The 25673-nt window shown below is 36.9% G+C and overlaps 1 protein-coding gene across 1 annotated transcript in view; it reads right to left on the bottom strand.

The window, feature by feature from the left end:
* Positions 1 to 25673, bottom strand: part of CDH19 (cadherin 19) — an 80887-nt gene that overhangs the window by 14779 nt on the left and 40435 nt on the right. Inside the window, exons 5-8 of the mRNA XM_061399564.1 lie at positions 23542 to 23706; positions 21289 to 21470; positions 20315 to 20568; positions 15488 to 15609 (exon numbers count right to left, since the gene is read on the bottom strand). Of these exons, the coding sequence (XP_061255548.1) occupies positions 15488 to 15609; positions 20315 to 20568; positions 21289 to 21470; positions 23542 to 23706 (723 nt within the window). The remainder of the gene's footprint in view (positions 1 to 15487; positions 15610 to 20314; positions 20569 to 21288; positions 21471 to 23541; positions 23707 to 25673) is intronic.

Below are 25673 nucleotides of genomic sequence, written 5' to 3'. Positions count from 1 at the left end.
GTCAAGAAACACCTGGAGTAACAGGCAAATTTGGCCTTGGAATATGGAATGAAGCAGGGCAAAGACTAATAGAGTTTTGCCAAGAAAATGCACTCGTCATAACAAACACCCACTTCCAACAACATAAGAAAAGAAAAGACTCTACACATGGACATCAGCAGACGGTCAACACCAAAATCAGATTGATTATATTCTTTGCAACCAAAGATGGAAAAGCTCTATACAGTCAGCAAAAACAAGACCAGGAGCTGACTGTGGCTCAGAACATGAACTCCTTATTGCCAAATTCAGACTTAAATTGAAGAAAGAAGGGAAAACCACTAAACCATTCAGGTATGGCATAAATCAAATACTTTATGATTATACAGTGGAAGTGAGAAATAGATGTAAGGGCCTAGATCTGAGTGCCTGATGAACTATGGAATGAGGTTCGTGACATTGTACAGGAGACAGGGGTCAAGACCATCCCCATAGAAAAGAAATGCAAAAAAGTAAAATGGCTGTCTGGGGAGGCCTTACAAATAGCTGTGAAAAGAAGAGAAGCAAAAAGCAAAAGAGAAAAGGAAAGATATAAACATCTGAATGCAGAGTTCCAAAGAATAGCAAGAAGAGCTAAGAAAGCCTTGTTCAGCGATCAATGCAAAGAAATAGAGGAAAACAACAGAATGGGAAAGACTAGAGATCTCTTCAAGAAAATCAGAGATACCAAAGGAACATTTCATGCAAAGATGGGCTCGATAAAGGACAGAAATGGTATGGATCTAACAGAAGCAGAAGATATTAAGAAGAGATGGCAAGAATACACAGAAGAACTGTACAAAAAGATCTTCATGACCCAGATAATCACAATGGTGTGATCACTGACCTAGAGCCAGGCATCCTGGAATGTGAAGTCAAGTGGGCCTTTGAAAGCATCACTACAAACAAAGCTAGTGGAGGTGATGGAATTCCAGTGGAGCTATTCCAAATCCTGAAAGATGATGCTGTGAAAGTACTGCACTCAATATGCCAGCAAATTTGGAAAACTCAGCAGTGGCCACAGGACTGGAAAAGGTCAGTTTTCATTCCAATCCCAAAGAAAGGCAATGCCAAAGAATGCTCAAACTACCGCACAACTGCACTCATCTCACATGCTAGTAAAATAATGCTCAAAATTCTCCAAGCCATGCTTCAGCAATATGTGAACCATGAACTTCCTGATGTTCAAGCTGGTTTTAGAAAAGGTAGAGGAACCAGAGATCAAATTGCCAACATCTGCTGGATCATGGAAAAAGCAAGAGAGTTCCAGAAAAACATCTATTTCTGCTTTATTGACTATGCCAAAGCCTTTGACTGTATGGATCACAATAAACTGCGGAAAATTCTGAAAGAGATGGGAATACCAGACTACCTGATCTGCCTCTTGAGAAATCTGTATGCAAATCAGGAAGCAACAGATAGAACTGGACGTGGAACACCAGACTGGTTCCAAATAGGAAAAGGAGTTCCTCAAGTCTGTATATTGTCACCCTGCTTGTTTAACTTACATGCAGTGTACATCATGAAAAATGCTGGATTGGAAGAAACACAAGCTGGAATCAAGATTGCCGGGAGAAATATCAATAACCTCAGATATGCAGATGACACCACCCTTATGGCAGAAAGTGAAGAGGAACTCAAAAGCCTCTTAATGAAAGTGAAAGTGGAGAGTGAAAAAGTTGGCTTAAAGCTCAACATTCAAAAAACGAAGATCATGGCATCCGGTCCCATCACTTCATGGGAAATAGATGGGGAAACAGTGGAAACCGTGTCAGACTTTATTTTTCTGGGCTCCAAAATCACTGCAGATGGTGACTGCAGCCATGAAATTAAGAGACGCTTACTCCAGGAAGGAAAGTTATGACCAACCTAGATAGCATATTGAAAAGCATAGACATTACTTTGCCAACAAAGGTTCGTCTAGTCAAGGTTATGGTTTTTCCTGTGGTCATGTATGGAAGTGAGAGTTGGACTGTGAAGAAGGCTGAGCGCCGAAGAATTGATGCTTTTGAACTATGGTGTTGGAGAAGACTCTTGAGAGTCCCTTGGACTGCAAGGAGATCCAACCAGTCCATTGTGAAGGAGATCAGCCCTGGGATTTCTTTGGAAGGAATGATGCTAAAGCTGAAACTCCAGTACTTTGGCCACCTCATGAGAAGAGTTGACTCATTGGAAAAGACCCTGATGCTGGGAGGGATTGGGGGCAGGAGGAGAAGGGGACGACAGAGGATGAGATGGCTGGATGGCATCACTGACTTGATGGACGTGAGTCTGAGTGAACTCTGGGAGTTGGTGATGGACAGGGAGGCCTGGCATGCTGTGATTCATGGGGTCGCAACGATTCGGACAGGACTGAGCGACTGATCTGATCTGATCCATCAGGCAATGGTATTGCATATTTGTATATCATTATTTTGAATATTTCTTTCTTCATTTGAAAAGTCACTGGAAACTACATACATTGAAGAGTGGGGAGGAATTTCTTTTGTCTTAGTGTCTTTATAATCTTGCATGCTCTTTTTTTTTTTTAAACAAAAAGCATTATATTTGAAATTTTAATGTGTAAAGGTAAAGCACAATTTTTTAAAAAAGAGAAAGAATTAGTTCTGTTGAAAATTAGGGAAAAGTCTTTCCTTTCTTCTCCTTCTTAGAGTATTTACTTTAGAAAAGCTTGTAAATTAGTTTTCTCTCTATTTTTTTGAAATGTATGTTAACCTTTTAAAACTGAGACAAATCTCTTGCCAACTTTACAACCCAAGCTTGTCTTTTTTCAGTTATGGGAGCCAATTCTTTGGAATGTAATTAATCATCAAGGAAGATATTAATAGCATATTTTCTCCCATTTTCTGTGGGAGGGTAGGCACCTAACTTCAGCAAAAACCTTGACCAAAATACAGAACTATTTCTTGTCATAAACATGTACAAAGTTTAGTTTTCATATGAATAAAGCCAGTTAGCAAACACAAATGGTCATTCTAACTACTTAGTGGACTTAGGACAAACTGTGTGACACGTGGTGGTGCTAAGTGCTCCTACTTTAATACCAGTAGTTATTTATCTGGGCTTCCTGGTAGTTCAGTGGTAAAGAATCTGCCTGCAAGGCAGGACACCCAAGCTCAATCCCTGGGTCTGGAAGGTCACCTGGAGAAGGGAATGGCTACCCACTCCATTATTTTGAGACATGCCTGCAGCGGATCCTGTTTGGTTGACTATGTAAAAGGCCTGAGGTTTCTTTCTGACTTGGCAGTTTCTTTCCAACTATGATGAACATCAAATTCTGGTTTAATGCTTTTTAATTATAAAACTGTTCATATCTGTTTCACCTTGTAAAGAGATTTTCCAGGTTGGGATGAGATTTTGTATGTAATTATTTTAACCAATACATAATCAATCAGTTAAAATTAAAACTTGCAGTTTTTATTGCATATAAAAAACCCATGGCCTTTAGGAAATACATAAACCACTAAGAATTATTATTTGGTGACTCTATTATACTATTTTCAGAATCAAATAGATTAAAAACATTAAATATGAAAAGATATTTCTAGAAATTTCAAGATAAAAGTATTCAAAACTTAAAATTCATATTTTATGGTTTAACTATACATCACTGTAGAACAACTTTCTGCCTAAGTAAAATGGAAAAAGTATATGTTACAAATAAATTTAAGAAAATTAGTTAAAAAATAATTTAAAATCTTTATCATTTTTTTTCCTGAAAAAGCTATTTAAAATTAAGTTCAGGAATCAGAAAGGATGGAGGAAGAGTAAGATGGGGAGATCGCCAGCCTTCCCCCAAAATACATCAAAAACTCATCAAGATATGGAACAACTCCTACAAAGCAACCTCTAGGCGACAGCAGAAGACCCCAGGCCTCCCGGAGACAGGCTAAGCTCTCTGAAATGAGGTAGGAGAGAAGAGGGAGACACACAAAGGGAAAAGACAGGGAATTTCTGGGCAGCAGCTTGTGCCCCAAGGGAGGGAGGGAGTTCCCGTGCACTGGGAATCTCCCTCACAGGCGGCCCAAGGGGGAGCTGCGGAGTATTGGAAAATCAGGCAAAGCAGGGACTTGGAGGGCCGTAAACAGAGAAAGCTGAACTTCTCAGTCCATTAACAGGCCATGGACTGTGACCCCAAACAGATGGGCGCGCTCAGGGGAACCGAGAGTGGTGTAGCAGACAAACCCAGCCAGTGCCCACAACCCTTGTAGTACAGAGGGCGCAAACACAACCGGCGCAAAGCTCAGGACCGAGGTGCCGACGGAAGGGAGGCCTACAAACTTGGGCAGCGCACACTACCCTCCCGGCGGCACAGCCTTAAGAAGAACAAATAACCCCCGCGACAAAGAGTGCAGGCAGTGAGACGAAACAAGTGCACATAAAGCCCGCGACGTAGAGGGTGAGCACAGGGAGCTGAAACAAGTCCACACTAGCCCAGTGACGCAGAGTGGATGCCCAGGGAGCTGAGACAAGTCTACACAAGCCTCGTGATGCAGAGTGCATGCCCAGGGACCTGAGACAAGTGCACACAATGCCCGCGATGCATAAAGTGGACCACGGAAACTGAGAGTCAAATGCACACACCCCTGCGACACGGAGGGTAAGCTCAGGAAGGTGAGGGAAGCCCACACAAATCGCCAGGACATAGAAGGATCCACACAAACACCTACCAAGCAAGCTTCGGCCAAAAGCACAGGGCGGGACAGGGCAACAGAAGCACCGGCAGTGATCCCAGGGACAAGTAGGGGACTGGTGGCACTGCAGTTATGCTAAGAGCCACTTTGAAGCAGCTATGGAAATAGACACGCCAGAAGGCAGTGGCCACCCACTCCAGTACTCTTGCCTGGAAAATCCCATGGATGGAGGAGCCTGGTGGGCTGCAGTCCATGGGGTCGCGGGGAGTCAGACATGACTGACCGACTTGACTTTCACTTTTCCCTTTCATGCATTGGAGAAGGAAATGGCAACCCACTCCAGTGTTCTTGCCTGGAGAATCCCAGGGATGGCAGAGCCTGGTGGGCTGCTGTCTATGGGGTCGCACAGAGTCGGACACGACTGAAGTGACTTAGCAGCAGCAACACCTTGAAAGCTACAACTGCCCAAAGGCATACTGAACCCATACTACTACTACAAAGTAGCTTCAGTCGTGTCCGACTCTGTGAGACACCATAGATGGCAGCCTACCAGGCTTCGCCGTCCCTGGGATTCTCCAGGCAAGAACACTTGAGTGGGTTGCCATTTCCTTCTTCAATGCATGAAAGTGAAAAGTGAAAGTGAAGTCGCTCAGTCGTGTCCGACTCTTCCCGACCCCATAGACTGCAGCCTACCAGGCTCCTCTGTCCATGGGATTTTCCAGGCAAGAGTATTGGAGTCGGTTGCCATTGCCTTCTCCATACTGATCCCATAGACACTCCAAAACCTACTCCTGGACACTGCATTGCCCTTCAGAGAGGTGAGATCCAGTTCCATCCACCAGAACACAGGCACAAGCTCCGCCAACCAGGAAAAACATCACAGGACACTAACCCAACCCCATCCACAGGGCAGACTCCACAACCAAGAGCTATGATCTTGAAAATCCTTTATTATTTTTTTCCTGTTTCATTTTTTTTCTTTTTCTTTCTTTCTTCCTCTTATAAATCACAGTTTATTCCACCAACATATCTCCATCTTCACACTAGCATTTAGTGGTGCTGTGGAGTTTTCCTCTTTCTTTTTCTTGTTATTAAAAAAAAATCATTTTAAGATTCTTTCTTCCTGTAAATCACACTGCTTATTGCCCAACATATTTCCACCATAACATTAGCTTTCTGTGGTGCTGAGGAGTTTTCTTCTTTGTTTTTCTTGTTAAAAAAAAATCAATTTAAGAATTCTTTCTCTTTTTTTTAATAAATCACACGGTTTATCCCCCCTACATATTTCCACTTCAATATTAGCCTTTTGCAGTGCTTTGTGTTTCTTGTAAAAAAAGTGCAAGAAAAGCATTCATTTTAGGTTGTTTCTTTTTTCTCCTCACTTTTTTTTTTCCCCTTGATGAATTTTTTTTTGGATTTTGTTTTGGATGTATTCAACCACTTTTCCTACTGTGCTTTACCAGCTGTAGCTATTCATGAATATATATAAATCTTTCCCACACACATCTATTAATTTTTGTTTTTCTATTTTTTCTCCTTTTTAAATTTTTAAATCCTCTTCTCCACCCCTTCCTTTTCTCTTTTCCCTCCCTTCTCTCCTTTCTTTTCTCTCTCTTTTTTTTTATTCTCTCATTTTTCCATCACTCTTTCTTCTTTAACCAAGTAAGTTAAGTTGTTGAGTTCTCTATGCTATATTCCCCAGCTGGCCTTCTGCTCATACTCAGATTTCCAGATTGAGCATTAGCTAACTCTTCTTTCAGTTGGTGGATATCACCTCTGGTTTTCCTTGCTCACCAAGTCAACCTCCCTCTTTTCTTTAGAATACTTTGATTATAACTGTATGTGTGGAAGTGTGTGTGTATATGTCCCAGTGTTTCCGTAATTACCTACTTGACCTTCTCCCACTAGAACACAGGCACAAGTCACCCCCAACAAGGAATCAATGCAAACCATGCAGCCAACATTTCCCTCCAAGGGCAAAAAAATCAAAAGGAAGAAGTAATACAATCCTAAAGCCTGGGAATGGAGTAATTTAAAAAAGAAAAAAAAAAGATGAAAAGGCAGAGAAATACAACACAAATGAAAGTGTAAGGTTGAAACTCACAAGACCAAGTAAACAAAAAGGAAATAAGTAATCTCCCTGAAAGAGAATTTATAATAATGATAGTAAAGATGCTCCTAAGACTTGAAAATAGAATGGAGAAAATGCAAGAAGCACTTAACACAGTTAATACAATCACCGAAGACATAGAAGAAATAAAGAATAAGAAAACAGAGATAAATAACACAATTATTGAAATTAAAAATATTCTAGAAGGAGCCAATAGCAGAATAACTGAGGCAGTGGAATGGATAAGTTTACTGGAGGATAGAATGGTAGAAATAATTGCTGAAGAGCAGAATAAAGGGAAAGGAATGAAAAGAATTGAGAAAAGCCTCAGAGACCTTTGGGACAATATTAAATGTGCCAATATTTGAATTATAGGGGTCCCAGAGGAAGAAGAAAAAAGAAAGGCACTGAGAAAAGTTTTGAAGAAAATATAGTTGATAACTTCTCCAACATAGGAAAGGAAATAGTCAATCAAGTCCAAAAAGTACAGAGAGTCTCCTACAGGTTAAACCCAAGGAGAAACTCATCAAGACACATATTCATCAAGCTAACAAAGATTAAACAGACAGAATATTAAAAGCAGCAAGGGAAAAGCAACAAGTAACATGCAAGGGAAAACCCATATGATTAACAGCAGATCTTTCAGCAGAAACTCAACAGGCCAAGTGAATATGGCAGGATATATATAAAGTACTGAAAGAGAAAAACCTACAACCACAATTACTACACCCAGCAAAGATCTCATTCAAAATTTATGGAGAAATCAAAAGCTTTATGGACAAGCAGAAATTAAGAGAATTCAGCACCATCAAATTAGCCTTACAACAAATACTAAAGGGACTTACATAGCCAGTAAACACAAGAGAAAGGAAAAACCTACAAAAACAAACCCCAAACAATCAAAAAGTACGAATAGGGGCATATGTATAAATAATTACATTAAATGTAAATGGATTAAATGCACCAACGAAAAGATACAGACTGACTGAATGGATACAAAAACAAGACTCATATATATGCTGCCTACAGGAGACCCACTTCAGACCTAGAGACACATACAGATTGAAAGTCAAAGAATGAAAAAAGATATTCCATGAAACTGGAAACCAAAAGAAAGCTGGAGTGGCAATCCATAGTAGACTTTATATCATAAGATACAAAGAAGGACACGACATAGAAGGGATCACTCCAAGAAGAAGACATAACAATTGTAAATGTCTATGCACCCAACTTAGGAGCACCTCAATACATAAGGCAAACAGTAACAGGCATAAGAAGAGAAATTGACAGCAACACAATAATAGTAGGGGACTTTAACACCCCACTGTCATCAATGGACAGATCATCAAAACATAGAATCAATAAGGAAACACAAGCCTTAAATGAAACATTAGACCAAATGGACCTAATTGATATCTTCACGACTTTCCATCCAAATGCAGAAGAATACACTTTCTTCTCAAGTGCACATGGAACATTCTCCAGGATAGGCCATATCTTGGGCCACAAATCAAGCCTCAGTAAATTTAAGAAAACTGAAATTGTGTCAAGTATCTTTTCTGCACAACACTATGAGACTAGATATCAACTACAGGAATGAAACAGCAAAAAACACAAACTCATGGAGATTAAATAATACATTACTAAATAACAAAGAGGTTACTGAAGAAATAAAAAAAAGCAATCAAAAGATTCCTATAAACAAGTGACTAAGAAAATACGATGACCCAAAACCTATGGGACTCAGCAAAGCAGTTCTAAGAGCAAGGTTTATAGCGATACAATTATATCTCAAGAAGCAGGAAAAGCATTGAATAGACAGCCTACTCCACATCTAAAGCAGCTGGAAAAAGAAGAACACAAAACCCCCAAAGTCAGCAGAAGGAAGGAGATCATAAAAATCAGAGCAGAAATAAATGAAAGAGAAATGAAGGAAACAATATCAAAGGTTAATAAAACTAAAAGCTGGTTCTTTGAGAAGATTAATAAAATTGACAAACCACTAGCCGGATTCATCAAGAAAAAGAGGGAGAAAAATCAAGTCGATAAAATGAAAAAGGAGAGGTTACAATAGACAACACAGAATAAGAGAATATTATTAATAACTACATGCTAACAAAATGGACAACCTGGAGGAAACATACAGATACTTAGAAAAAATCAGCTTCCCAAGACTGAACCAGGAAGAAATAGAAATTATGAACAGCCTAATTACAAACATTGAACTTGAAACGGTGATAAAAAAATCTCCCCTAAAACAAAAGCCCAGAGCCAGTTTGCTTCACAGGGGAATTCTGTCAAACATTCAGAGAAGAGCTAGTGCCTATTTTTCTGAAACTCTTCCAAAAAAATTGCAGAGGAAGGAACACTTCCAAACTCATTCTATGAGGCCACAATCCCTGAAACCAAAACCAGGAAAAGACAACATGAAAAAAGAAAATTACAGGCCAGTATCTCTCATGAACATAGATGCAAAAATCCTCAGCAAAATTCTAGCAAACAGAATCCAACAACACATTATGTTGATATATGGCAGAACCAATACAATATTGTAAAGTAATTAGCCTCCAATTAAAATAAATAAATTTAAATTAAAAAAATAAGTGACCCCCAAGTGTTGAAAATAAAATAAAATAAAATGGAAGCACCAAAAAAAAAAAAAGTTCATGCACCATTTTCAAGTCAGGTTTATTCCAGGGATGCAAGGATTCTTCAATATATACAAATCAATCAACATGATATACCATAACATCAAATTGAAAGATAAAAACCATATAATCATCTTGATAGATGCAGAAAAGGCCTTCGACAAAATCCAGCATCGATTTATGATAAAAACACTTCAAAAATGGGCACAGAAGGAATCTACTTCAACATAGTAAAGGCCATAATGCAAAGCCCACAGCAAACATTCTCAATGGTGAAGACTAAAAGCTTTCCCTCTAAGATCAGGAACAAGGCAAAGGTGTCCACTCTCACCACTATCATTCAACATAGTTTTGGAAGTCCTAGCTACAGCAATTAGAGAAGAAAAAGAAATGAAAGGAATCCAGATCAGAAAAGAAGAAGTAAAACTCTCACTATTTGCAGATGACAAGATACTAAACATAGAAAACCCAAAAGAAAGTATCAGAAAATTACTAATCAGTGAATTCAGCAAAGTTGCAGGTTACAAGGTCAATACACAGAAATCACTTGCACTCTTATATACTAACAATGAAAAATTATAAAGAGAAATTAAGGAATCAATACTATTCACCATTGCAACAAAAAGAATAAAATATCTAGGAATAAACCTGTCTAAGGAAACAAAAGACCTGTATACGGAAAACTGTAAGAGACTGATGAAAGAAATAAAAGACAACATAAACAGATGAAGAGATATTCCATGTTTCTAGGTGGGAAGAATCAATATTGTGAAAATGACTGTACTACCAAATGCAATCTACAGATTCAATGCAATCCCTATCAAATTACCAATGGCTTTTTTCACAGAACTAGAACAAAAAATTTCACAATTCATATGGAAACACAAAAGATCCCGGATAAACAAAGCAGTCTTGAGAAAGACGAATGGAGCTGGAGGAAGCAAACTTCCTGACTTCAGACTACTACAAAGCTGCAGTCATCAAGACAGTATGGTACTGGCACAAAAGCAGAAATGTAGACCAATGGAACAAGATAGAGAACCCAGAGATAAACCCACCCACTATGGGTACCTTAGTTTTGACAAGGAGAAAAGAATATGCAATGGGGCAAAGATAGCCTCTTCAATAAGTGGTGCTGGGAAAACTGGACAACTACATGCAAAAGAATGAAATTAGTTCACTACCAAATGCCATACACAAAGATAAACTCAAAATGGATTAAAGACCTAAATGTAAGACCTGAAACTATGAAACTCTTAGAGGAGAATACTCAATGACATAAATCAAAGCAAGATCTTCCATGATCCACACAAAAACAAAAATAAACAAGTGGGACCTAATTAAATTTAAAAGCTTTTGCACAACAAAGGAATCTGTGAACAAAGTGAAAAGACAACCCCCAGAATGGGAGATAATAACAGCAAAAAAACAACCAATAAAGAATTAATTTCCAAAGTATACAAGCAGCTTATACAACTCAGTCCCAGAAAAAACAAACAACCCAATCAAAAAGTGGGAAAAAGACCTAAACAGACATTTCCGCAAAGACATACAGATAGCTAACAAGCTCATGAAAAGGTGATAAATATCACTCATTATCAGAGAAATGCAAATCAAAACTACAATGAAATACCCCCTCACACCAGTCAGAATGGCCATCATCAAAAAGTCTACAAGCAATAAATTCTGGAGAGGGTGTGGAGAAAAGGGAACACTCTTGCATTACTGGTGGGAATGTAAACTGATAAAGTCACTATGGAAGATGGTATGGAGACTCCTTAAAAAGCTAGAAATAAAACCACCATATGACCCAGCAATCCCACTCCCAGGCACATACCCTGAGGAAGTCAAAACTGAAAAAAACACATGTACCCCAATGTTTACTGCAGCTCTATTTACAATAGGTAGAACATAGAAACAACCTAGATGTCCATTGACAGATGAATGGATAAAGAAGCTGTATATATGATTGAATACTACTCAGCCATAAAAGGACCACATTTGGATCTATTTTAATGAGGTGGACAAAACTAGAATCCATTATACAGAGTGATGTAAGTCAGAAAGAGAAATATAAATATCATATACCAACACATATATATGGAATCTGAAGAGATGGCACTGATTAATTTATTTTCAGGGTGGCAATGGAGAAACAGACATAGAGAACAGACCTATTGTCAAGGTGGGAGGAGAGGAGGGAGAGGGGAGATGTATGGAGAGAGTAACATAGAAATTTATAATACCATGTGTAAAACAGATAGCCAATGGGAATTTGCTGTAAGACTTAGGGAACTCAAACAGGGGCTCTGCAACAGGCTGAAGGGTGGGGTGGAAAGAGAGATGGGAGGGAGGTTTTGGATGGAGGGAACATGGGTATACCTATGGCTGATTCTTGTTGATGTATGACAGAAAACCACATTTTTCTGTAAAGCAATTATTCTTCAATTAGAAAATAAAAAATTAAAATAAAAATAAAATAAAAAAATTAAGTTCAAATTAAACCTTTGACATGACTATACAAAGCATACCCATATCTTTGCAGCTTGTTTAAAGTAGTTAGTTATGTAGTTAGAATAGGAAAAGGAGTCCAGAATGGTGGTGGCTAAAAGGAAAAAGCCCGTGAAAATAAAACAAAGGAAAGTCCAAGGACCGGAGTGAGAACCTCAGGTAAAACAAACAGCCCTCCTGCCTAGCCCAATTTACATAAGGTAGGTTCATTAGGTGGAGAAAATAACATACAAAAAGAGGAGCCAAAATTGAGCCCGGGCAGGGTGGGGGGCCTCTCTTCTCTTCCTGTATTTTACGTGGCCCACCCTTACTCCTGGAGTATATTTTGCTTGCCAAAATATACTGAGCTGTAACAATGGTCTGTTCATTGCTTCAAATTTCTGCTGCGGTAAGACAGAACTGAGGAAATTACAAACTCCCCTGACAATTCACTTAGCTGTCATGTTGATAAATAGCTTGATGCTTAATTTGGGAAACTTTCCAGCAAAAAGACTAAGCACACAGTGAACTTCATTTGCTGGGAAAACACATGTTAATTTGGAGCATGTCTTTCCCATAATCAACATAACTGATACGTCACAACCTTCCAGATACTTAACACATGCAGCAAGTGCTTTATGTAACAATTTTATATGAAGCCCTGCTTTCCACAGTGAGTGTTTTTGTTTTTATTAGTATGTCTTAAGTGACTGAAATGGATCAAAAATTATGTTGATATCAATATTACCATAATAAAAAATTGGCACTTGCAATTATTTTCTCCAAAGTTGTTCTAAAGTGAAATTAATAATGTGGATTAAAAATGAATCAAGAGATAGAGGGAAAATGCTTGCAAATTGGATGCTTGGTGTAATATAAGTTCTTCCTAAGCAACTTCCCTTAAAGTCTTAAAATGAAACAGATATTTTACAAAATATGTCTTCAAAGATGAGTTTAAATGAGGTGTATTTTTTTTTTACTCTAAGAAAATGAATTTTATAGCACAAGAAGCAGATCAGCAAGAAATGTGTAATTTCTAAACTTTATAACATTTCTAATCACTTATTTCTGGAACAGTGATTAACTTCTCAGTAATAAATTTCATGTAATATAAATATATTGTTTATTTTCAATTTGCCTTTCACAGGAATTATTTCCTCAACCATATTTTTAATCTTCTTTTATTTATAAATTGTTTTATAAATTTTACAATATTTGTGTCTTAGAATACACATAATCAATTTTAAAGACACTGCTTTTTAATAACTTAAATTGTTGTGCTTCTAATTTAGCAGAAGTTAATGAAATATTCTTACTTAAGTTCTCCTTATATATAAAATAAAATTACAGTGGATAATTATTTACATAAATTTCATTAAAACATGCTCTTTTAAAAGTTGAAAACTACTTTATGGAGAAACACATTTTTCAAAGATGTTCACTCATCCTTTGAACTGGTTTAAATTCTTTCTTCAATTCTTTGGAAACAGCAATAAATTTTTTTCTTGAAAATATCCAGTGAATAAAAGCTTCTTGCTTTTAGGCTAAACATCCTTGTGTTTTCTGACACCAAAAACTTTGGAATTTCTTCTGTGCAGCAGACATTTATTCCCTTGAAACATTTGCTCCCCATCCATTTAGTGTTTAAATAGAAAATTCAAGACTCAGCCCCAATCTTCCTGGGTGCCAAAGAGCCACTCAGTGTAGAACAGAAAATATGTAAGTGATGCTTCTACACCAGCATCTCATCAGCAAACTGCTCAATAAGGTGAGGAGTAAGATATATGTTTAAAGACTTTCAAAGAACAAGCCAAGTAGGTAAACACGATTATTAAAATTCTATGCAAAATCAGTTTGGAAAGGATGCATTCTGATACATTTCAAATTCACAAACTGAATCCTTTATTGTATTATATGAAATCCATTGACTGTAATAGTGATGATTTTGATAGTCTTTTCCATTCTGTTCTCTCTATTCTTTTGAGCTTGATTGATTTAATAACTGATTAATTGAAATTTTAAAGACACAAACTAACTGGTAAACTAGATAATTTTATCTATGTTTTGAAATCTGAAAATGGAAAAATACCTGGTTACTACTGATTATTGAAGATGTGACCATTAGCACAGCTGACAGGAGTTTTATTTGAGCAAATTTCACTGGGCAATACTTACATGTCCAATTTGGAAAAAAAAAAAAAAACTTGCAAAATTTATTTTCTTTTTTATTTTTTTTTGAATATCAAATCTTTTTTTTTTAACTTGCTTTATTTTTTTAAATTTTATTTTATTTATAAACTTCACAATATTGTATTAGTTTTGCCAAATATCGAAATGAATCCGCCACAGGTATACCTGTGTTCCCCATCCTGAACCCTCCTCCCTCCTCCCTCCCCATACCCTCCCTCTGGGTCGTCCCAGTGCACTAGCCCCAAGCATTCAGTATCATGCATCAAACCTGGACTGGCGACTCGTTTCATACATGATATTATACATGTTTCACTGCTATTCTCCCAAATCTCCCCACCCTCTCCCTCTCCCATAGAGTCCATAAGACTGATATGTACATCAGTGTCTCTTTTGCTGTCTCGTACACAGGGTTATTGTTACCATCTTTCTAAATTCCATATATATGCGTTAGTATACTGTATTGGTGTTTTTCTTTCTGGCTTCACTCTGTATAATAGGTTCCAGTTTCATCCACCTCATTAGAACTGATTCAAATGTATTCTTTTTAATGGCTGAGTAATACTCCATTGTGTATATGTACCACCACTTTCTTATCCATTCATCTGCTGATGGGCATCTAGGTTGCTTCCATGTCCTGGCTATTATAAACAGTGCTGCGATGAACATTGGGGTACACGTGTCTCTTTCCCTTCTGGTTTCCTCAGTGTGTATGCCCAGCAGTGGGATTGCTGGATCATAAGGGAGTTCTATTTCCAGTTTTTTAAGGAATCTCCACACTGTTCTCCATAGTGGCTGTACTAGTTTGCATTCCCACCAACAGTGTAAGAGAGTTCCCTTTTCTCCACACCCTCTCCAGCATTTGTTGCTTGTAGACTTTTGGATGGCAGCCATTCTGACTGGCGTGAAATGGTACCTCATAGTGGTTTTGATTTGCATTTCTCTGATAATGAGTGATATTTTCAATGTTTAAAATTTGATTTAAAAATGTATTCATGAACAATATTGTAAGAGCATATAATAAATAAAGATTTTAAAATTTCAAGTAATTTGGATTTATTTCTTATGTTTTTCTGAATTTTCTGATTCATTTCTTATATTAAACATTATATATTGCCATAATAAAATAGAGATATTTTGTGGTAAGTATATAAATAAGCTGTAGTAAGAATGAACAGATGGTTAACTTTTAAATAATAAATGATATACACTTTTATATATAAACACTTGATATATAAATGATATACATGATAAATAAATTATATACACTTGATATATAAAATACCATTTAATTCTAATTTCAGCAACACTTTAAGCTACCCTTCATCCCTATGTTTAGAGATTGTTGAATGGTTAAAAAACATGGTGAACCAATATATGGTTCTCAAATGAATACTTACATTTTTCCGTGGCTGTAACACTTAGGTTGTACCAAGCACTAGTCTCTCGATCAAGTGGGTTAGTTGTGAATATTGTGCCATTGTCATCAACACTGAACACTTCACTTCTGGTAATAGAATATCTGCACACACAGGCACAAATAATTCCTTTAAAATATTATTTTCTCTGTACAACTTTAAAGTGTATACATTGTTCTTGTTAAGCAAAAAGATATCAAATCCACATTCTACAGAGCTAGTATAATGCTGAAAATTTTCAAAAAGATAACTTCTACATTTACAATTCAACTCGATGGAAATAGAGGAGAAAAACCTGAAACAAACTCTAGTTTTCAAATAATGTGTGCTAAATCTGGAAATGCCACTCATTCTCATTTGCAAGAGAGAATTTTAACAAAATTCTAAAAAATATCACACTAATTTGTAGGTTGGTGTTGGGGAAAACTAAAATAGAAACTACAGAGAATTAAGCTTTAAGGAAATTCCATTTTAGCGCTGCTGCTGCTGCTAAGTCGCTTCAGTCATGTCCGACTCTGTGTGACCCCATAGACGGCAGCCTACCAGGCTCCCTGGTCCCTGGGATTCTCCAGGCAAGAACACTGGAGTGGGTTGCCATGTCCTTCTCCAATGCATGAAAGTGAAAAGTGAAAGTGAAGTCCCTCAGTCGTGTCCGACTCTTAGTGACCCCATGGACCACAGCCTACCAGGCTCCTCCATCCATTGGATTTTCCAGGCAAGAGTAGTGGAGTGCGGTGCCATTGCCTTCTCCAAGTTTTAGCTCTGCTCATTGTTAAATCTTAATAAGCAATTTGCTTACATATCAACAAGTGGTCACATTTCCTACTTAAATATTTTTGACAAAATGAAACAGTTGTTGTTCAGTTGCTTAGTTGTGTTTGACTGTTTGTAACCCCATGGACTGTAGCATGCCAGGCTTCCCTGTCCTTCACCATTTCCCAGAGCTTGCTCAAACTCATGTTCACTAAATTGGTGATGCCAACCAACCATCTTATCCTCTGTCATCCCCTTTTCCTCCTGCTTTCAATCTTTCCCAGCATCAGGATCTTTCCTAATGAGTCAACTCTTTGCATCAGGTGGCCAAAATATTGGAGCCTCAGTTTCAGCATCAGTCCTTCCAATGAATACTCAGGTTTGATTTCCTTTAGGATTGACTGGTTGGATCTCCTTGCAGAAGGGACTCTCAACAGTCTTCTCCAACACCACAAAGAATCGGGACACAACTGAGCAACTTTCACTTCACTTCACCATTTAAGAAATAAATGTGTAATATATATTATAAAGAGCGTGGACTAAAAAGCCTAAAATGTGAAGTTTAGATGTTCAGATTAATCTCTGGTTTGCTTTGCAATTCCTTTTTAAAGATTCTTCATTCCGCTAAAAGTGCTGAGTGAATAGAATGTGGTTGTGCGGCGTTTTCTCACTGCTAAGGGTTCCTGACAGAATGATATAAACAAATGATTTCTCCATGCATATATGGATGCCTTTATAGTCTGTTCTTAATCTTCATACACCTCTATAAAAGTACTATTCCTGTCTCCCAGAAGAAGAACTGAGACACATAAAAGCCAAGCCCATAACAAAGGCTAAATCTTCCCAAGTAGGTGCAACTCCACCAGATCTTTCAAGGATGCTTTTAAGTATGCTTTTATGCACAAGTAATAGAGGATTTTATTTTATTTTTTTAAGTTTCTATTGGGGTATAGCCAATTAACAAAGAGTGTTGTGATCATTTCAGGTGAAGAAGGAAACGACTCAGCCGTATATATACGTGTACCCTTGCTCCCCCAAACTCCCCTCCCATACAGGCTGTCACATAACGTTGAGCAGTGTTCCCTGTGCTATGGGGCTTCCCTGGTGGCTCTAGCAGTAAAGAATCTGCCTCCAATGCAAGAGACCTGGGTTCAATCCCTGGGTTGGGAAGATTTCCTGGGGAAAGAAAGGGCAACCCACTCCAGAATTCTTGCCTGGAGAATCCCATGGACAGCGGTGCTATACAGTAGCTCCCTGTTGGTTATCCACTTTAAATATAGCAGTGTGTACATGTCCATCCCAAACTCCCTAACTATCCCTTTCCTCCAACTTTCCCCCTGGGAACTACAAGTCTATTCTCTAAGTCCGTGATTAGGTGAAAGGTGTTTAAAGACAGCTTCTTCCACTGGTGAAAGAAATCCTAGTCATTCTTGAACGAAACACAAACCTGCTTCCAGCTAGCGGCTAAACTCTTTCCCACAAGTCTGATTACTCAGATTATTTATCTTTTGCTGTGAATGCAGGCAGTTTTTCTCTTTCAAGGAATTGATCTGAATTCATAGACATAGAGTTATTCTTAGTATCTCCTTTTAATACTGTTTAATGTCTACAGGTTCAATTAAATAATTGCATTCCCTCCTTCATTTATGATAATGGTAATTTTTGCCTCTTCTTTTTTCTCCTTGGTAGTCTGGTTAGATGGATAACTTCTACTGGTGTTTTGGAAGAACCAGCTATCATTCCATTGTATATCTCTATTTTCAATTTCACAGCTTCTACTCTAAAGTTTTTAATTTTCTTTCTTTTTTTAATAACAGAAAATATTTTAGTGCCATTCCCATATTTATAAAAATTATAAAATTTGACTCTAGGTTTAGTTAGAAAGGAAATTTTAAAAATGTCCAAGGAATAAATCATCCACAGTAGTGGCAAAGAATTTATTCCCTCTATCTGTCATCTAAACAATGCAGTAATATAGAGAATGGGGATAAGATGAAAAACTTTGGGAAGATTTCTTGTGCAGTTTCTTATAACTTTATGATGGGGTTTTTATTACAGATAATTTCGAGGTTCTAATTCCTAGCACACTAGACTCCTTAAAACAACTATTAATACATGTTTATGCCACCACCTTCCCTTATTCATCTATTTCCATATTTATAGTCCAGAGAATTACACAGGCTTCCATATACTAAGATGCTGGGTATTGTTTTGCTCTTTGGAAGGGCTACTGATATAGAAGAAGCATCTTTAAATTTTTAAGACAGACGATGCTCCAGTTTCCCACTGTAATTCCTAATCACAAAATGCTGTCTTCTAACATGTAGATATAGTTCCTATTTATTAGCAGTAAACTTAGTAATGAATATAAGTATATATGTAGTATATGTGTGTGTGTGTGTGTGTGTGTGTGTGTGTGAGTTGCTTAGTCGTGTCGGACTCTTTGTGACTCCATGGACTGTAGCCTGCCAGACTCCTCTGTCCATGGGATTCTCCAGGCAAGAACACTGGAGTGGGTTGCCATTCCCTTCTCCAGGGGATCTTCCCAACCCAGGGATCCAACCTGGGTCTCCTGTATCGCAGGCAGATTCTTTACTGTCTGAGCCACCAGGGAGACTTCCAATATAAGTGTGTGTGTATATAATCAAAGCACAATACATTGTTTAAATTTTAAATAGCATGTCTATTAACCTACTTGTTTTTTGACAATAGTAAAGAACACACAACTTAATAAATACTTTCATGATTAAAGTTTTCATCATGCTATCATTTATAAAGACAAATTGTAGAAACAATTTAAATATCTAATCTCAGTTGTGTAAATAAGGCAATGAATGATGAATGCTTCATGAAAGTTGCTCAGTCTATGTCAAACTCTTTGTGACTCCACGGACTGTAGCCTGCCAGGCTCCTCTGTCCAAGGAATTCTCCAGGTAAGAATACTGGAGTGGGTAGCTGTTCCTTCTCCAGGGGGTTTTCCTAACCCAGGGATCAAACCCAGGTCTCCCACATTGAGGGAGGATTCTTTACTGTCTGAAACACCAGGAAAGTTCAAGTATACTAGAGTGGGTAGCCTATCCCTTCTCCAGCAGATCTTCTGACTTAGGAATCAAACCAGGGTCTCCTGCATTGCAGACAGATTCTTTACCAACTGAGCTATCAGAAATAATGATGAGTAAAAACATAGCTGAAAATGTGACATTTGAAAAAATACAAAAGCATTAAAATTGATGATTATATGCAAAATATTATGTAACATATATGAGAATAATGTGACCACAGCCAAATATAATAACAGCTTTTGCTTTTATCTTTAATAAGAAATACAAGGAGAATAAAAAAAATTTTTTTAAAGGCAGAAAGTATATTACCCGAATGTAACAGACTAATTTAATGGATGGTAAATATAGTTTAATCGCAACAAAAAAACTTATTTCTAACTGATTGGACTCATTTTTATGCCTTTAATGGTACCTTATAAAAGCTTGGTTAACTTTTGAATATCATCCCCTGGTGGCACAACTGGTAAAGAACAGCTCACAATGTGGAAGACCTGGGTTCAATCTTTGGGCTGGGAAGATCCCCTGGAGAAGGGAACAGCTACCCACTCCAGTATTCTGGCCTGGAGAATTCCATGGACTGTATATAAGTCCATGGGTTCGCAAAGTGTCAAACACGACTGAGCGACTTTTACTTTAACTTAATCAAATAGTATTTGTATGAACCACATTGTCATCAACTTTGTTTCTCCTCTGACTTGGCATAATCAAGGGTTTCTTTTTCCTAACATCCCTATCCCAATTAACAGAGTTGATTGCATCGGATTTTGGTGCACAGCCTCTCTCTTGTCCATGTTTGCAAGAGCTTACTTCTTTGCATCTTAACCAATAGTGAGGTTTCCTGTTTTGATTTGTTTAAACTTTTGCAAATTTTATAAGTGACCATAGAGAGAAATATAGGTCTGGATATATCTTGGTTCCACTTTTAAAAAATTTTATTTTCAAACTAATCTGTGTTCCCTCATTTATCAATGCAAAGCTGGGCTTCCAGACATACCCAATTGGAGATTTCCTCTGATCAGGATCAGTGGCAGAGACCGTGCCTACAGAGGATCCATGAGGGCATTCTTCAAAGATTTCAAAGATGTAATATGGGAGGAGGAAAACAGGAGGCTCATCAACATCTTCCACCTGGATCTTGATGACAGTGGTGGAAGCTTCAGTGTGGTATTCCCTGAGATGCGCATCAACTTGGGGGTTTTTAACTTTTGCTCTAATACGATAGTGGTTCTGGTCCTCAAAGTTCACTTTCTGCAAAGTAATACAGTGTACACAGAAAACCCAAGGAATTACTTAGGGGAAAAAAAAAGGTTTTGTTGATAAATTAAGTCTCAGGTGCTTTCCAGTTAGGTTTTTACTATTTATGTTCTTGGATCCCTATGAGATTGTCATTAAATATTTAGTAGTTGTGGAGAAAATCCCTATGTTATGTGTATTTTGTTATTTACAACTGTTACAAAATGTTTTTAGTTAATAACTAGTTTTTTTAGGATTAAAGCTATACTTTTCTGAGTATAAATATCTTAGGGAGTTGAGAATTAATTTCCTGTTATTTAATATATTTTTGAAGTTTGTCCTCTGTTTTAAAATCTTTTTCAAAAACTCTCCTACAGTGTAATTCAAGGAACTCTGTAATAACTCTCTCATCAGTTATATCTGAAATATATAGATAGAAATATAAAAAACTGAACTTTTTCTTAATTTTTTCAGAAGTACCTTGCACAAAACTGATAATTAGCTATTTTAAAATTATGCTTTGTAATTTATGCTAAAATGTAGGCAATATATGAAAATTGAAATGAAACATCTTAGAAGTTTTTTAAAAGCACACATATCTTTCCTTTTTTCTGTAAACTATAAATCACAAGATCTTAATTTAATTACTTAATTGAAACAAACACTAATTGGTTACACAAAATAATTATATGTATTTGCATTATTATTCAAAGCAAAAAAAATTAATGCATCTACCTTTTTTAGTATAATTATTCCTTCTTGGGTCTCATTATTGGTAATGACGTCAAATGTTCTTGAATCGTCTTCAATGCTATAGTCCATTTCTGCATTCTCTCCTATGTCTCTATCATATGCCATGATTTTTCCTATAGATGTCCCAACAGGTGCAGATTCAGAGACAGTCAAGCGGTATAAACCTTCAAAAACAAAATTCAGGATATTTTGCACAGATAATTAACATAAAGAACTTCCAAATATAGCACCCTCCTTTTATTTAATGTGCTATCAGAAAAAGCATACCCATTCTCACTAATTGCTTATTCTAAATACACCTCTCTCTCTCTCCCTTTATATTTTGCAGTCTAAACATCTCCCTCATATCTTTTTGAATATCTATTATTTTCTCTTTAAATATATCTTAGAAAGTTCTTTCACCACTACATATAATTTCCAAATTTCTATACATATTTGTGTGTGTGTGCGTGTGTGTGTCTCTTAGCTACCCAATCATGTCCAACTCTTTTTGACCTCATGGGCTTTAGTCTGCCAGGCTCCTCTGCCTATCGGATTCTCCAGGGAAATTGATAGACATTTCCTTCTCCAGGGGATCTTCCTGACCCAAGGATGAAACCCTGGTTTCTTGCAGGCAGCTTCTTTATTTTCTGAGCTACCAGGGAAGCCCATTCATACTCATACCTTCTCACTATTCATGGATTTATTTTCTGTTGTATCCTTCAACAATGCCAAATTATATTTGATACAAAGTTTTTCAATATTACTCAGGCATTCTCTGATACCTAAAATTACCAATAAATATAAGTATGAATTAAAGAAGGTAGTGTCTAAAAGCAAATACTTGAGTTCTAAGTGTACTAGTTTGATTTAAGAGACTATGAACTTGGATTGCATTAACCATGGTTGAAATGAAATAGAAAGATGTGGAAGTGTGCATCCATAAAAAAGAATGAAATAAGAACATTTGCAGCAACATGGACGGACATGTAGATCATTATATTAAGTTGAGTATGTTGGAAAGAGAAAGATACCGTATGCTATAACTTATATGTGGAATCTAAAATATGACACAAAGGAACTTATCTACAAAACAAAAACAGACTTACTGATATGGAGAACAGACTTGTGGTTGCCAAGTGGGATGGGGAGTGGGGGGAAGGATGGATTAGAAGTTCAGAACTAACATGTGAAAACTATTATACAGAGAATGGATAAACGAGTCCTACTGTAGAGCACGGGAAACTATACCCAATACCCTGTGATAAATAATAAAGGAAAAGAATATGAAGAAGAATGTATATATGTGCATAACTGAATCACTTAGCTGTATAGTAGATATTAACACAACTTTGTAAATCAGTTATGAAAGTGAAAGTCACTAAGTCGTGTCCAACTCTTTGCAACCCCATGGACTGTAACCCATCAGGCTCCTCTGTCCATGTAATTCTCTAGGCCAGAATACTGGAGTGGGTAGCCATTCCCTTCTCCAGGGGATTTTCCTAAGTCAGGGATTGATTTCAGGTCTCCTGCATTGCAAGCGGATTCTCTACTATCTGAGCCACCAGGGAAGCCCAAAATATACATCAATAAAATAATTTTAAAAGAAACAAATGATGGAGCTGCAATAGTTGGTTGGTTGTGAAAAACCATGCAGGCATCAGATGATTCTATTCTTTTTATATAATGGCAGTTATATTTGAAATATATTGACACAAATAAAAATAAATAAGCTTCCTTTCTTTACTTTTCAGAAGTAACTTGCAAAAAACTTATTAAAATTAGTCACTCATATATCATTTGTAATTTATGCTGAAATGTAAAAAATCATCAGGAATGATAACATCCTAAAGAATAAATCTTAAAATTAAAAAAAGGAGCACATTCAATATAATTTGTCTTTAAAGGGATTCTTGATTTCCTTAGAAGCACATAGCCAGTCACTACATAGACTGCCTTGTGAGATCTTTCTCTATTTTTAAGCAGGAGAAATGTCACTTTAAAATTGGTAATATTTCGCTGTTTTCAGGAAGCAAGAGTTTAAGTGTGCTACCATGTATCTGTCATTGTGGGGAAGTTAAAAGAATCATTTATTCGATTGCACAAATTAAAAATTGCCAACAAATTACTCTTGAGGAGAGAGTGACACTATCCCAAATCTGAAAGCAGATGCTTTAATACATTGCCAAATCAAGACTTAGTCTGTGCTATTTCCCATACTTTCAAAAATCATTTGTTAGGGTACTTCTTACTTACTGTCTTTAAATATGGGTTTATTGTCATTGACATCAGAAAGTTTGATTAATACACTTGTTGTTCCAGACAGTGCTCCAGGCAGACCAATCATGTCTTTGGCTTGAATAATCACCCAGTACTCATCTTGCAGTTCTCTATCCATTTTAGAAGATATTCTTATTTTTCCTTTAAAAATGTAACAAAATACAATTAGTATTTCATAATTAACCCTGGCTTCTCCCTAGTTAATTTCTTAAGAATTTGAACATAAGATCATTTGTTTGACACATTTTGAATCATTACAACATGCCAGATGCTGCCCTGGAGATTAAAATAAGAAAATAAACTATTCACCAACTCTGCCTAGAGTTTAGTCATCACAATACTAATAGTAGTATATCCTTAATAAAATACTATGTTAAGATAAACCACAGGGAGAGAAGAAGAAAGTCTTATTTTTCTGCTTTCTTTTCTGACCTGATACTAGGGTGCTACAATTATCTGTTCCCCTAAACTTGGAAGGAGTTGATTTACTATAGATACATGTGTAAATTAAAATGCTAAATTTATGCAAAAAATACTGTGCACCTGTGATGTTAAAATCTATTTTGAGTCATAACATGTGAAGAAGGGCTGATTTTTGATTCACAGTTACTCATAATCCACCAACAGAGATATTCAAACCCACACTGGACCATGAAATTGTTGTGTTAGGTGTCCACTTTCTATAAAATTATTCAATAAAAAGTTATTCATCATTGAGGAAACCTAGGAGAAACTTAAGATGGTGCATAGGAGGGTGAAATGCAATCCTAAAGATTGGGGAACACATAATACAAATATAAGAAAGGGAATGGCTAAATGTCAACAACTTCTGGGCAAAGGTATTTATTAAAAACTGTGATACCTGAACAAAAATAAAAGAAGGATAAATTGGACCACACTCTCATGATATTTTAACTGTGGACTGGTGTTTCACAATTATATTCTAGTATATGGACAGGGAGGCCTGGTGTGCTGCGATTCATGGGGTCACAAAGAGTCGGACACGACTAAGCAACTGATCTGATCTGATATGTAATCAATATGGAAACCACAGAATATATGAAACAGATGCTCCTACCGTCTTCCCTAGATGTGACTCAACAGAGAATCGTGTTTGCTATTAGCAACGGTGAATAGTATTAGACCTTCTGAATTATATATCCAAAGGTGTAGAGACTGAGAGGAACACAAAGACCTTCACTTCCCATGTGTGGAGGCTTCAACTAACTCTGCCTACTTCCTTTTCTTTTCTTCTCACCTTCAAAATGAACAAATTTAAATATATTCCTAGATCCTCTTACACACTCCAAAACTTACCTCTTCTGTGTTTTGGCTTTCAATTGCCTTGCTGCTCACTCTACTGCTCCTCCGCTAATGAAATTAATTGCTTTAGCAGATTTGTTCAATATATAATATTTAAGAAGCCAGAGAGGAGTAGGAGGGAAAGACAAGGCTCGAAATGGCCAAGAAGATCGAGTGCCACCCAGCGCACGTCTCCTCCACAGATAACCCACTTTCTGCTTTCCTCCTCTTCTGTTTTCTCACCCTGGTGCCTGGGTAGTCTAAGAGCTTCAACAGTTCCCCTTCTCAGGGATTTCCTGTACATTCTTCCTATAACCTGGAATGCCTTCCTCTCCTCACTTTGATTGTGCTGAGCAGGCTCAGCTCAGCATCCTGTTTTCAGTGCATTCTGCCTTGCCAGACAATATGAAATAGTGCTTACTTTCTTCTATTGAACCTTGTTTATTTTACTTCATGATATACACAAACTGAATGCATGCATTTATTAATATGCCAACGTTTAAAATTTATATTTAAATTCCAAGAGATAAGAATTCCTGTTGCTTCCTTTTTATTATTGTTTTTTTTAAATATTGCAATGTTGTACTGCTGTAAACATAGTATGTTGTAAACACAACACCTCTTACATATTCGACCCTTCTCAACCAAGATCATGTAAAAGAATGAAAACCTAATGTCTTAAGGCATCTATTCATTGCATGTATTAAAATAACTTTAACTTGTACATTCAGGATAATAAAAACTAGGTATTATTCTGGGAGAATTAAGAATATAGTCACTCAAATCATACTTTTCAAAATCTGATT

Source organism: Bos javanicus, chromosome 24 (genome assembly GCF_032452875.1).
Source record: "Bos javanicus breed banteng chromosome 24, ARS-OSU_banteng_1.0, whole genome shotgun sequence".
In the NCBI taxonomy this organism is placed as follows: domain Eukaryota; kingdom Metazoa; phylum Chordata; class Mammalia; order Artiodactyla; family Bovidae; genus Bos; species Bos javanicus.
This window is presented reverse-complemented; position numbering and strand designations above follow the sequence as displayed.